Here is a 13958-nt window from a genome sequence, read left to right on the forward strand (position 1 = left end):
GAGTGTGTAAATTGACCTGCGTTTCTGCACCGTCTTATCTGCTTTGCGACAGTGAGATCTGAATGGTTGTAAATAGGTAAACAAATTGCAAATGACTGCTAGTAAATAATTGCTTTCGTGCATAAAATTTGTTTGTAATGACACGGGGTATTACCTTATAGACGTTATCAGTTTTCAGTTCTGACCGCTATCAGTTATAGCGTTATAGACGTTATCAGTTCAGCCTTTAATTAGGGTTTTTAAAGTGAAGTACTCCAAAAATTGCTGAAGTATTATTGTAGGACACATGTCACACACACACACACACACACACACACACTTTACTATTAGAAGACAAATACATTGATAGATTTCTGGCAAGAAATAAAGGACTACTTTTCTTTCACTGCTTTTGTATCTGAATCCTTTCAAGCTCATCTACATCTCTTCTCACACACACACACACACACACACACACCATGGTAACCTGTCCTACCTGTTTGAAGGTTCTGATTTGAATGTGGTTTGCTGTGATCAGTGACCTCTTTGTCAGTGACATGATGCTGATCTGTGAGGTCAGAGAGTGTGACATTTGATTCAGGTGTGCCTTTCTGTTTCCGAGCAGATCAGCTCTGTTTCACCACTGTGTGACCAACTCAGAACGCCTAAAGCAAAGACTTTTAACAACTATACGGTGTCAACACTGTTAAAACACAAACACCATCATTTGGCACACTGCATGTGGTAGCTGCACATCATGAGCAGGGCTACCGTTGTGCAACCGAGCATCCTGAATGGCCTGAGATTACAGTACATCACAGTCATTTAACAGACACTTTTATCCAGAGTGACTTACATAGGTTACCGTTTTTACAAGTTATCCATTCATATAACTGGATATGTACTGAGACAATTGTAGGTTAAGTACTTTGTCCAAAGGTACAACAGCAGTGCTCTAGCAGGGATTTGAACCAACAACCTTTCAGTGACAAGTCTCGTTCCTTACCACTATGCTACACTGCCTCCCCAGATTCCATTCCCCCACATACCAGGATAAAATGGAAGTGGCCTGGAAAATGAAATGTGATTGCTTGATTTTTCTACGTGTTCATCGGGTGTTACTGCAGTTTCTGGGCACTGTACCCCTCATCAGGCACCCCCCAAGAAGTTAAGATTACAGCAAAAGATAGAAAATCCTGCCAATACAGAGGAAATGGAGTAGTGAAATCTGAAGACATCACACAACAAAATCTCCATACTGCTATGCTAAGGCCACAATGTTCTCTGCGTGTCACGGAACGTCGCTGGTAATTATCCAACAGACCCACCTCTCGATAATATCAGCACATGTAAATATCTATTCAAAATTTCCTCTTTAACATTCACACAGACAAGCCTTTTGTGTTTGAGTCACTGCTGCGCACTTCCATAGCAAGGAAAGGCTGGGAAGCAAGGTAGGTGTGTGTTCATTTAGCAGTTTTAATTAATTGTACTCTGTGTACTGTTTAAGGCCTAATGAACTACACAGAAATGTTAAAATGATAGTAATAATATTAGTAATAATGAGAAGAAAGAACCATAATTGTCAATAATAATGACATAATACAGTATAGATTTTTAAAGAAACCTTTTAAAATAATTAAAACTGTAAATTTAGGCAAGTGAATAATTTTATTGAATGCATTTTCTATGCATTTTAGGTTTTCACAGGATTACATCTTTTGAATTGGAATAAAAAGTTTAAAATATGAAAGCATTATATATTAACAGTCAGAAAAGGGGAGGTTTTGAGATTTGCCATGCACAAAAAATGACATTTACTTCCTAAGTCCACTTGTAAGACTCACACACGGTTAGATTTCTGAGTTCTGCTGTTTCTGCTGCCCACCTTTATTCTTTATCAGAACAGTCAAATCGTCCGTTAGCCTGGGTCAGTATGTCTGTGTGTACAGGTGGTCACTATGGCAACAAACGTGATAATCCAGCAGCCTCAGATAGCACCTCTGATTGCTGTCCAATCAAACCAGTGGAGCACTGGCATCTGTGACTGCTTCGATGACCTCTGTGTCCGTGAGTCCACCCGCCTATGCGTCTGTCTCTCTCTTTCTGTGTGTCTGTGTGTCTGTCTGTCTCTGGCTGGCTGTGGGTATGACTGTGGGTCCATGAACTTCATTCCTCTCTTCTGCCCCTTCTGTCTTCTAGATGTTTGTCTGTGTGTCTGAAAATGTGGTGTCAATTTAAAACCAATCTGTCTAGATGCAATTAAACAGTTCCTTTCAAATTCACACTCGCTCACAGATGATTTGTTCCATAACCGATGTGCACAGACCCAGCTGTTTGACTGTGGTTTGAAAATGAAATTAAAATAGAGATTGTTAAAACCCCTTATTAGTTAAAAGGTGGTCCTAATTTACCATGGTGGTCCTGCTACCAGTTTATGTTAGCACTGTGCATACATGAGTGCTGTCTACCTGCAGTTTAACTCCTGTGTGCTTACACTGTGCCATTGTAACACAAGTGTAATTACAAAAGCTATAAACAATAATAGGTGCGTTGTAGCCATGTGTATTTACACAGTAACTACACCGTGTAAGTAGGAAGAGTGTAAATGCACAGGTGTTAGGTCCACTTAATGGTTTTCAGTAAAGTGGGACCAAAAAACACGTTTTGTTTATCGAAAGCTTGCTGCCAGGGGAAACCAGATAGACGGGGTAGATTTCAGAACGTATGATTGTCAACAGCTGTTTAGGCGATCCTTTGGCCTGCTGCTTTCTTCAGCTAATACGAAAGATTTGTCCAAACTTGCTGTGTCCCTGTCACAGCGTTACAGTGACGTAACGTATCTCACACGGCCACACTCTTTTCCTTCCGTCTCTCAGTCTGCGCAGGTTATTGGTGCTTCCCCTGTTTCGCTTGCAAGACAGCCTCCGATTTTGGAGAGTGTTTCTGTCTCCCCCTGCTGGACTTCTGCTGGTCCTGCATTGCGCTGATTGGCGGCATGTCTCCCTGTGTGCCTCCTATTGCCATGGCAATGAGGATCGGCGTGCGCAACCGATATGGGATCCAGGTATGAGGCGTGCGAGCTTTTGTGCGCCATGCGTGTGTGAGTGTGTGTATGTGTGTATGTGTGTGTGTGTGTGTGTGAGAGAGAGTGTGTGTGTGTGTTTGTGAGTGTGTGTGTGTGTGTGTGTGTGTGTGTGTGAGAGAGAGAGTGTGTGTGTGTGTTTGTGAGTGAGAGTGTGTGTGTATGTGTGTGTGTGTGTTGAAGCCCGGGGCTGATAGTGAGAGCGCCGTGGGTGGCAAACCGAAGAGAGAAACTGCGTTTTAGCTCTTAGCTCATTTTAGCTGACCCATATTCCAGTGCAGAATGAAATATTACATGTTCTACTCTGTGCGTGGCGTGCGTGGGCCGATAGCCTACCGTCCCGAGCTATGTGCTGTGCGGACGGCACGGTACCCTCACCTGTCTCTCAGTGCACGGGAAAGTATTGCGTTTAACCACTAGGCGGCAGCAAAGGGATGAGGATCAGCAGTGTGTCTGACGAAGTCTGCCTCCGCAGGGTGACATGTGCTCGGACTGCATCTACGCCACCTTCTGCAACAGCTGCTCCTGGTGCCAGGTGGCCCGCGAGATAAAACGACGCACCCAGCCGCTCACCATCATCAACGCCCAGCCCACGGTTTTCGCCGCGGCGCCGACGGTCATCGCTCCGCAGCCCGCTGTCATCGCTCCGCAGCCCGCGGTCATCGCTCCGCAGCCCGCGGTCATCGCTCCCCAGTCTGCGTTCATGTCCACGCAGTCCACGGTCATAGCTCCCCAGCCCGCGGTCATGCCCCAGTCTACAGTCATGTCCACGCAGTCCACGATGATGACCACGCGATTCCCCTGATCACGCCGCTGCCTGTGCTCTGGTCTCTGGCGGTCACCCTGCAGAACCCAGGCAGCTCTGGAGAAGGCTCTGGCTGACGTCCACGTAACTTCCAATTAACCAATTACACTGGGTGTATTAGTTTCCCAATCTCTGTGCACACAAACCTGGGTGTATTTATGTGGCTTGTGATAGTATCAGGCTGGACTTTAACTTAGTTTAACGCTGACTATTGATAAATGTCTCAACGTTTATATTTAACACCAAAAAATCATGTTGTATGCTAAAATATAGGCTATGTAGACAAGGCAGGGAGTGTGCGAAGTTATGTAGCATTTTGACAGCCATTATATCACCTAGAAGGTACTATATAATGTTTTGTTTTGATATATGTAATTTACTGTATATAACAGTTCGTTGCTGTATTTAGATTATAATCTAAAGGCTTGGATATGGCCACCTTTGTGTAACTGCCCAAACACGAACGTAGGTGGTGTTGTAGCCCACGTTATGGTTTAGCGGTTATAATTGAAAAGCACACACACACACACATACACAAAAGCACTGTATACTGGTTGCTTTATTCTGCTGGCACCACAGCTGACATCCTTTCAACGGAAATAATTCCGCACTGTTCAATTGTTCAGTTGTATTCACTAACGTGACTGTGTAATGTGGAAGGTGTTATGGCCATTTTGCGACAGCGGAAAGTCTTTGAATAAACATAGTATAATTCACGTTTCCCAGTACCAGGTGTCCAATCACAAACGCCCTAACTGCAGTTAGCGAGACACTTAATGAGCCACGCCCAGTTTAAGTGTTTCGTCATTGGCACGCCCCCTGAACAGGTTCGTTTTACGTCGATGAAGGATCATGTGAAGGTTTGGTCAGTGACGTTGAAGGGGAAGGAGTTATTGCGTATTGGCCCGTGATGCGGCGTAGCGGAGGGAGGGCTCTCCCCTCACTGCTGTTTCCAAACCAGGTTCCACTTACTGCATGTGGGAGGATTCCGGCGTGCTAAACAATGTGATTGACAGTAAATTTTATTTTCTAACGACAGTTTATTATTTAAAAACAGAGGGAAGTCATTATTACGATTGGTGAAAGAGCGACGTTGACTTACTAAACAAAGATACAAAAGCAAAACAGATTATGTTGTCTAAATTACTATATTGTCTAAAGAAGTCTGTTATTTATTCGTAACACGATATTCTTCGTATTGGTCGTTTGATTTCCCGGAGAAACGTGTCGGAAATGTTTATAATGACTTTTGATGTCGTCTCGTTGCATGTAGTCTAGTCTTGCCTTCATACAGTGTGTTGCTGGCCATCGAAAAAAGCGAAAACTTTTCAGCGTTTTCAGTTTTTGTGATTACAGCGCTATTTCGGTGCCGCCGAAACCTTCATACGATATTTATCTGAGGAAGTGAAAGATGTGCAGTCTTCCGGCGTTACGGACAAGTTCGGACAAATTGGTCTCGAGTCAGTCCGTAACCTGACCGCTGGAGACCACAGTGTAAGATTTAAGACTCCGCCGTGTGAGATTGATTCCTGATTCCTGTCTCTCACAATAAAACTGTCCTGCTTGCCTCATTTGAGCTCATGTCATTATATCTGTCAGATTCACTGATGCCGGATATGAGCAGGTGCGACACACATGCGCGCGGCTGCCTGAATCTGTTTGATGTGCCTGTGATGCACCTGCTAGAGCCGAGGGCCTCAGCGTGTAGCAGCACAAATTTCACCCATCAGATCATTTCTGCAATCACTATGCACTTCACGATGGAGCGGCTTTTTTCGCTGGCAATTTAAGAATTACCAGGGAATACTAGTGAAAGTGAAAGAATTTATAAACTCAGTAAGAATAATTCCAATATAGGTGGCTAGCATTTAAATAACACATGATATTTCCAGGAATATTGGTGTATTAAACGGTAATTCAACGGTGTATTAAACTTTCACTCCAGAAAATAAAATATATATTTTTCTGTAATGCTTTATAAGGAAATACATGAATCTAATCACAGTTCTCCCCTGCACTGAGGACCCAAGTCTTCCAAACATATCAACCATTTTATGTGGTTGCTTTTGTCTAACTCCTTATATTATTATAAAAGTTTTTTAAATGGGTTGCAGATTGTGTTGATTGCAACGAAATTAATCATTCTACTCCACTAGACGATTTTAGAATGATATAATTATCATTTTATAATAATTCTGGCTGTCCAATTTTTAAAAAATTAACTTTGAACTTTGTGTAAATTATTCTCGTGTCTTTCTACCTGAGACCTTTATTGCCCTAGCAATAAAGGTTACATGATATTTCCCTGTGAAGAGAGTTCCTGCCAGGTCATTTTGAACTCTGATTCTGGTTGGACAGTTGTCCCAGTGTGACATGTGATGGGCGCGTTCTGAAGCCACCTTTGGACCGGGCCTGTTGTAAACCGTACGCCGGTTCGCTGTGCAGAATCAGCTAGTGGAGGGAAAACAAACAGCACCTTTAGGTAATGTAACCTCAGGTAATGTTAGGTAATGTAACCTCAGCATTTTGCCAGCCATTGAAACCAGTCTTTGGAGCTCAACTTGCCCATGATATTATCTCTAAGGAAACAGGTTTGAAGGAAAGTAGTGGGATTTGTAAGTGAAGGCTCAATTAATTTGCTGCTATCCAGAGGAATCAGAGGGTTGTCCTGAGTAAGAAGGTTCATGTAATCATTGATTACTATGGTGACGTTTTTGTCTCGATTAGACTGCACACAGTAGATATTTTCTGCTTTTCCTCTAAAGTCAGAGAGATGAATACATTTCCATGGAATTACAGAGAAGGGGGGCTTGAGTACTGTAACCTGTAATGAACAGTCTGTAGAAATATGAAAATATTGGTGGATTTGCTGTTGTTTCCGCTCATTGTAACACAAACAAGCCTTACCAGAAGAATCATTTACTTAGAAAATTCCCTTTTCCATCAATGTTTGCACACTTTAGAGACTTCTAAACAGATTGATATTTGATATGTTGCTTTCATATCTAGATATGTCATATAGATATTGGTAAAGCTGTTTAAAATTCAGGTGAAGTTCTCTCTTCAAGCGTAAAACAGCAGTGGCCCTCTTCGGATTTGAACCAGCATCCCTGTGAGGCCGTTGTCTCTCTCTCTGTCACTCCCAGCAGTGTGAGGGATGGCGTCACATGTGAGTTCCCTGCTGCTGTTGTGTTTCTGCTGGTTGCTCCACCCACCCAGTGGTTGCCGTGGCAGCAGGATCCTGGTTGTCCCGGTGGACGGCAGCCATTGGGTGAACATGGAGGTGCTGCTGAAGGAGTTGCATTCCCGTGGGCACCAGCTGACCGTACTGCGCTCCAACAGCAGCTGGTACATCCCCGAGAGCGCCCCCCACTACACCTCCGTCAGCGTCAGGCTGATGGAGGACGAGCTGGACCTCAGCTTCTACGACAACATGGTGCAGCGGGTGCTGGAGATACGCCGCATGGGGCCGGTGATGCGTTTCCTGTGGCAGCAGGCGGAGATGGCCTCCATGCAGGCGCTGGGGCACGGCATCTGCGCCAAGATGGCCGCCCTCATGCTGGAGGACTCCGCCCTCATGGCGCGGCTGAGAGACGCCGGCTTTGAGCTGGTGTTGACCGACCCGGGCCTGCCCTTCGGAGTCCTCCTCGCGCATTACCTCCATCTGCCCCTGGTCTACAACGTGCGCTGGATGAACACGGGGGACAGCCACTTTGCCATGGCCCCCTCTCCGCCATCCTATGTGCCGGTGAGCGGCTCGGAGCTGGGCGACAGGATGGACTTCCCGCAGAGAGCGCAGAACCTGCTACACTACGCGGCTGGCTTCCTGCAGGAGCGGCTGCTGATCGTGCCGCTGTACCGGGACCTGCTGCACCGCCACTTCCCCCCCGGCTCCGACCTGCTCTCCATGCAGCGCTCCGCCCACCTCTGGCTCATTCGCTCCGACTTCGTCTTCGAGTTCCCGCGCCCCACTGTGCCCAACGCTGTCTACGTAGGGGGGTTCCAGTGCCGGCCGGCGCGGCCCCTCCCAGCCTGGCTGGAGGAGTTTGTGCAGAGTTCCGGGGAGCACGGCGTGGTGGTGATGTCGCTGGGCACACTCGTCTCCACCCTCCCCGCCCACATCAATGAGGCCGTCGCCGCCGCCTTCGCCCGCCTCCCGCAGAAGGTGGTGTGGCGGCACACGGGCCCCGCCCCCGTCGCCCTGGGCAACAACACCCTGCTGCTGGACTGGCTGCCTCAGAACGACCTGCTGGGCCACCCCAAGACCCGCGCTTTCCTGGCGCACGGCGGCACCAACGGCCTGTACGAGGCCATCTACCACGGCGTGCCCGTGCTGGGCCTGCCGCTGCTCTTCGACCAGTTCGACAACCTGCTGCGGCTGCGGGTTCGAGGGGCTGCGCGGGTGCTGGAGGCGGCCACGCTCTCCGCAGAGGAGGTGCTGGAGGCCCTGCGGGACGTGCTGGAGAACCCCTCCTACCGGCGTGCCTTGCGGGGGCTGTCCCGCCTGCACCGCGACCGGCCCCTGCCCCCCCTGCGTAGTGCCTCCTTCTGGATCGAGCACGTCCTCCGGCACGGGGGGGCCTCACACCTGCGCAGCGGGGCCTACCACCTGCCCTGGTACTCCTACCACAGCCTGGACGTGGTGGCGCTGCTCCTGGCCCTGGCTGGGGCCTCTCTCTGGGCCTGCCTGGCTCTCTGCAGGGGCCTGTGCGGCAGCACCTGCCTGAGGCCCAAGCGGAAGCTGCACTGAGACAGCGGGGCTCCGTCCAGGGCTCACTCGAAGTTGGAGTAGACTGACGGGTCGAAACGGTTGAAAAAGGGAATTGAAATTTTATTGTGATGCTTCCAGCTATTGTGTCCCTCACAGGATGTGTGTGAGGAACGTTTCGCATTTAGCTGTGCTTTCCCCAAGTTGAAATGGAAATAGAAAAACCGCAAAGCACACTGCAGATGTTGACTTTTTAAAAATAAAATGTACATGGCAGCATTTCAGCTCAGTGTTCTTCCTGTAGCACACTATAACAGCGTCAGGGTGTCGACAGAGTGATACGTTTCGTGTGTGAATGAACGGATGAAGAAAAAAAAAAGTTGATTCAGTGTGTTTGGTTGATGAGCAAATATAATTTAGGGTATACATAAATGACACAACATGAACTACACCACCCGCCACCACCACCAAAACCATCAACTGCTGACATTTCAGTGCAGGAGAGTGGGAGCAGGGGGCGGAGGTCAAATATAAACTAGCTGTTTGTTCTAGCTGTAGTTGACTTCCTGATGGTGCTGATATAGGAGCTCAAACACTCTTGCTTTCTCTCAGTTGCAAATCTCCACAGTATCACACCTGTATCTGCTACTGTCCTGCTGGGTGAGTATCTCAGACCTACTTTGTGAGTGGTGTTTTCTGAAAAACACTACTTGTTTGTGATTGTTTATGATTGTTTTGTGAAGATTGCAATGTCACCTCCATGATGGGATACAGACATACACACATATGCACATTTTCACTCTGTAAAGATGTGCATGCATGCACGCAGGCACACAAACACACACACACACACACACACACACACACACACACACACTCATCACAAGGACAGAGCATGCAGTCTAAAATGTTTCACGTTGCTTTAACCTGACTTCCTAAGCACGTCTGTGTGTTCATTCATGCAGTGAAAGTGGAGGATCGAGGTGTCTGAGCCAGTCACAGGGGTTCCACAGTCTCTGCAATTAGAGCAGGTGCAGGAGGTTTGCAGTGGCATGCCTGAATCCAGCACAGTGATGGATGTTTGGCTAAGTTACACTAGAATGAAAAGGAGGTAACAGGGAGTAGCTCCTCAGACTAACACCGTTACACCCATTCATGCATGTGCACACTCTCTATCTCTCATCATCTGCCTTGTGCGCATGTGCGCATGCACACTCACCTCTGTAAGGAGGGAGCCGGAGGGGGGGTGGCTTTCTGCAGCCGTAGGAAATTCACTGCACGGTGAATTCCAGCACGGTCACTCACCTGGCGGTTAGCAGCCAAGCAACAGGAAGTCCTCAGCAAATGCAATGCCACACAGGAAGAGCAAAGGTCTTCATTATCGTCATCATCATCACCAAAACGAGAACCCCGACACTTATACACACACCCCCGACACCTCACACACACACACACACACACACACACACACGCACACACACATACACACACACTCGCAAGTGTTTTCCAATCTGTAAGCGAGTTTCTGCCACTTCTGCCTGCTGCGTTGAGACAGAGGAAGTGGTTTTCTGCAGCATGTGAGTGGAAATAGATAAGTGCAGCAGGCTCCGCCCACAGGCCCATCATTGGGCGAGACGCGGCCACGAGGGTCTGCGATGGCTTCATTCCGCAGCTTATTGCTGTGACCAACTGTCCTGTCTTTGGTTTGGCTGCGCCACCATCGGTCAGAAGCGCCTGTTACCCGGGAGAGGGGCGGCAGGTATTGCCCTGCGTGACCTCTCTGCGACCTGCAAGCTGCTGCTCAGAGAAACTGCAGTTCCTTCTAGCGTGTTCCTCAGCGGCAAGTCATCCACGCTTCGTCTGCTCAGAGACGGACCTGACATCACAGATCATCCTTTTTATCTTGTCTTTTTATACCTTGCATGCATTCCTGTGCAATGCATTTTTGGAGATAAAAATAATCATGCTTTTTCCTTTTAACACAGAACCTGTTTATTTGTTAATCTTCTTATCTATCTCTCTATCTGTCTGTCTGTCTATCTCTGCCTCTGTCTCTCTCTCTCTCTCTCTCTCTCTATGATATAATATAAATGTATACATTTTTTCCACAGGAGCCAAGTCCCCTACTCATATGTGTGCTTTACTTGCTTTCAAGGATTCACGTGGGGTCTGGTCACTTGTGTCATAGGACAGACATGGCCAGTGAGAGTTGCAACCTCTCCCTGGGTACGGACGTGGTTGGTCTGACCTGCATCTACAGCCTGTCCTTCTCCCTGGGGCTGCCTGCTAACCTGCTGTCCCTGTGGGGACTGTACCAACTGGGGCTCTCTGGCGGGGGGGTGCAGATGGTCTGCCTGGTGAACCTGCTGCTGTCCGACCTGCTGCAGCTCCTCACCCTGCCACTGTGGATAATCTACCTGCGGGGGGCGCACCGCTGGCCCTACGGCCGGGGCTCCTGCGAGTTCGTGGGCTACGTCTTCTACGTCAACCTGTACGCCAGTGTGGCATTTCTGTGCTTCATTGCACTGGACCGCTACCTTGCCATCGTGCATCCACTGGCCAGCCGCGGGGTCCGGACCACCCGGGCGGCGGTTCTGTCAGGCGCCGTCATCTGGACCCTGACCTTCCTGTTCTGCCTCAGTGGGCTGTATCCCTCAGTGTTCGACCCGGAATCCCAGCACTGCCTTGAGCGATATCCTGTCAGCACCAGATACGCTGGCTTCAAGATCGGGACCATCATACTGGGCTTTCTGCTTCCTTGTGGTGTACTGGGGTAGGTGTAGGTGTGTGTGTGTGTGTGTGCATGATCAAATAAAGAAAAAGGTACTAAATACAGATAGGGGTACAGTCTCCTACTGCATGTGTGTGTGACTGTAAGTGTGTGTAAGTGAAAGTACCTTAATTTTGAGGGTCACAAGCAAATTATCATTGTTGAGTGTGTGAGCCACACAGATATTTTGTTTTCACCCTCTCTCTCTTTTCACTTGCTCTCACTCTTTTCTCTCCATCTCTCCTGTCCTCCCTCTGGTCTACTTCCTCACTTGGTCTCCCTTTCTTCCTCTCCTTCTCTCTCTCTCTCTCTCCCTCTCTCTCCCTCTCACCTTCTCCCTCTCTCTCTCTCTCTCTCTCTCCCTTTTTCTCTCCCTCTCACCCTCTCTTTCCCTTTCTCTCTCCCTCTCGCCCTCTCTCTTTCTCTCTCCCTCTCTCCCTCTCACAGATACACGTCTGCTCGTATTGGCATGACCTTGCGTAGCTCCCCTTCCGTCTCCAGCCGTGACCGTCGCAAGATCGTGGGCACCCTCTTCGTCATCACCCTCATCTTCGTCATCGTCTTCGGGCCCTACCACCTGGTGGGCAGCTACAAGTTTGTGGCCTTCTTCCTGACTGCTGACCGCTGCGGGCTGGAGCATTCCCTCTTTCTGCCTTACCGCCTCTGCTACGGCTTGACCAGCCTGAACAACCTGCTCGACCCACTCTTCTACATCTTCCTGAGCAACAACATCCGGCAGGAGCTGAGGTCAATGCCCTGCCTGAGCAAGGGCTCCACCACCTCAGAGGCTGTCTGTCACAATCACCCCCTTGAACTGGATGACCGCCTGTAGCATAACGTTCAACCGCTTGGGCAATGATCTCACTCACATGCTGCCTGTCCTCCTTCCCTTGGCCAAACGGCTCAACTTCACCCCCTTGTGGTTAAAACAGGTCAGTGCATGAAGTGCATTTCGAATGCTCTGTGCTCAGGCCTGGATTCCTTCCTGTTCAACATTTACCCCTAACTTTGACTAAGTAATGAATGCAATATTTGCTTTTTTTACAGAAGTGGAAGTTTTTGATGATTTCTGGTCATTATTTTTGGTGACTGCTGAACTCTTAGTCACCAAACTATGACTATATCAAGAAAGTAACAACTGTTTTAATTGAGACAAATTTATAACGAAGCTTCTTTCAATCCATGCCTTAGATTTACTGACTTGTTGAACCTTGTTCCTTCCAGAACTGAAGATTATTGTGTTGTCTGCTTGGTACAGAAAAACAAACAAAAAATTTCTCTTTTTCTCTTTTTAGTGATGCAAACGTAGACACTTGAATATAATGTCATTGGTTTAAAAAACTGCAAGCACTTGTTTGTAGGAGAAGAGTGAAGACATTTGACAAATTGAAATAAAACTGACACTGGAACCATAAATTAATAAAATAATAAGAAATAAATGAATACAAATTTAAAAACACAGTCCTCCAAGGCTCCAATTGCTTTAGACCTGGTTTATTGATTTTTTTTCCTTCTGCCCGATTTCCTTGTCACCATCCCTGTGAAACCAGTTCAGTGAGTGTATGTCTGAAGGTCTGCCGAGACTCTTATTCCCGCACACTCATCCATCCACCTCTGTGTGATACAATAGAGAAAATCAATGAGTGACACAAAAGCAAGAAGCAAACCTGAATAACAGGCAGTGAGATGGTATGAGGATGAGGAAGCTGAGATCAGTCAGACCGCTCCTGCCCACGAAAGGGGCCAAACCCACAGTGGAATTAACTGTGGCACAAAGACACCCCTGTGCCTTTCCCATGTGAAGGGTAGGGCTCTAAGAGGAAGAGGATAAAGCACAGATGAGACACTGCGTTCCCTGGTAACAACAATGTGGAATGTGCATGCCTGTAAAGGCCACTACGAAGTGCCACACATCTTATGTTTCTTGATAAGGATCATCTTTTAACATTCTCTTTATTTCTATTTGATACCAACCTCCCCTTTGATTTTATTTAATTCTTGTTTCTCTTTCCATTTGCATGTTCTACCCCTTCTTTTTTTATCTCCCTCCATTGACCCTGTATCCCCCCTCTCTCGTTCCCCCTTTCCCTCTCTTCAGCTCCGCTCACTCCTTCTACCTCCGTAAAAGGATATCAGCTCATGGTATTATGCCACAAGATTCCCCACGAGTCCCGCGAGTTCATCTTCGGGTTTTCCCCAACTTTTAGCAGTTTTGTAAATGAGGAATCAAACAAAAGATGTGAACTACTGTCTAAGCAGAGTTCATTGATCGTCATGGCGATAAGAAACAGCACACTGATGCATGTAAACAGTGTGGCAGAACCACCATGGGTCCAGTGCGCCCACGCCACACAGCGTGACATAGGCCTCTCTGTGAAGGAGCTCACAGCGTGACACAGGCCTCTCTGTGAAGGAGCTCACAGCGTGACACAGGCCTCTCTGTGAAGGAGCCACACAGCGTGACACAGGCCTCTCTGTAAAGGAGCTCACAGCGTGATACAGGCCTCAGCCTCTCTGTAAAGGAGCTCACAGCATGACACAGGCCTCTCTGTAAAGGAGCTCACAGCGTGACACAGGCCTCTCTGTGAAGGAGCTCACAGCGTGACACAGG

General features: G+C 47.9%; 4 protein-coding genes across 7 annotated transcripts in view; all 4 read left to right on the forward strand.

Moving 5' to 3' along the window:
* LOC118790611 (cornifelin homolog B-like) overlaps positions 1-385 on the forward strand; it is a 3771-nt gene extending 3386 nt beyond the window's left edge. The window contains exon 4 of the mRNA XM_036547580.1: positions 1-385. This exon is cut by the window's left edge and continues 805 nt beyond it. The gene's annotated coding sequence lies outside the window, so the exon portion shown is untranslated.
* A 1300-nt stretch (positions 386-1685) lies between these two features.
* LOC118790907 (cornifelin homolog A-like) lies at positions 1686-4874 on the forward strand. Its single transcript, XM_036548038.1, has 3 exons — positions 1686-2049; positions 2859-3046; positions 3540-4874. Exons 1-3 carry the CDS (start codon positions 1941-1943, stop codon positions 3867-3869), a joined length of 627 nt encoding a protein of 208 aa, XP_036403931.1. The 5' UTR covers positions 1686-1940; the 3' UTR covers positions 3870-4874.
* Positions 4875-7096: 2222 nt separating this feature from the next.
* On the forward strand, positions 7097-13811 carry ugt5g1 (UDP glucuronosyltransferase 5 family, polypeptide G1). Of its 4 annotated transcripts, XM_036548037.1 has the most exons (3): positions 7111-8508; positions 10692-10756; positions 12907-13271. In XM_036548037.1, exons 1-3 carry the CDS (start codon positions 7147-7149, stop codon positions 12992-12994), a joined length of 1515 nt encoding a protein of 504 aa, XP_036403930.1. In that variant the 5' UTR covers positions 7111-7146; the 3' UTR covers positions 12995-13271. The 4 variants fall into 4 exon arrangements, with proteins under 4 accessions (XP_036403929.1, XP_036403930.1, XP_036403928.1 ...); XM_036548036.1 differs by lacking the exon at positions 10692-10756 and having other exon boundaries at positions 7097-8526; positions 13191-13811; XM_036548035.1 differs by lacking the exons at positions 10692-10756; positions 12907-13271 and adding an exon at positions 11865-12434.
* Positions 10773-11553, forward strand: si:dkey-165a24.9 (probable G-protein coupled receptor 132). The gene has a single exon (XM_036548039.1). It carries the CDS (start codon positions 10773-10775, stop codon positions 11352-11354), a length of 582 nt encoding a protein of 193 aa, XP_036403932.1. The 3' UTR covers positions 11355-11553.
* Positions 13812-13958: the final 147 nt, after the last annotated feature.

The sequence above is a fragment of the Megalops cyprinoides genome, chromosome 16, assembly GCF_013368585.1.
Source record: "Megalops cyprinoides isolate fMegCyp1 chromosome 16, fMegCyp1.pri, whole genome shotgun sequence".
Lineage (NCBI taxonomy): Eukaryota > Metazoa > Chordata > Actinopteri > Elopiformes > Megalopidae > Megalops > Megalops cyprinoides.

Excerpts from the sequence above, each read along its gene's own strand:
- si:dkey-165a24.9 (XM_036548039.1), top strand. The coding sequence starts at position 10,773 with ATGGCCAGTGAGAGTTGCAACCTCTCCCTGGGTACGGACGTGGTTGGT.
- ugt5g1 (XM_036548035.1), top strand. The coding sequence starts at position 7,147 with ATGGAGGTGCTGCTGAAGGAGTTGCATTCCCGTGGGCACCAGCTGACC. Across the intron at positions 8,509-11,864 it reads ACTCCTACCACAGCCTGGAC|ATCGTGGGCACCCTCTTCGT; the intron begins GTGGTGGCGCTG and ends GACCGTCGCAAG.
- LOC118790907 (XM_036548038.1), top strand. The coding sequence starts at position 1,941 with ATGGCAACAAACGTGATAATCCAGCAGCCTCAGATAGCACCTCTGATT. Across the intron at positions 2,050-2,858 it reads CTTCGATGACCTCTGTGTCC|TCTGCGCAGGTTATTGGTGC; the intron begins GTGAGTCCACCC and ends TCCGTCTCTCAG. Across the intron at positions 3,047-3,539 it reads GCAACCGATATGGGATCCAG|GGTGACATGTGCTCGGACTG; the intron begins GTATGAGGCGTG and ends CTGCCTCCGCAG.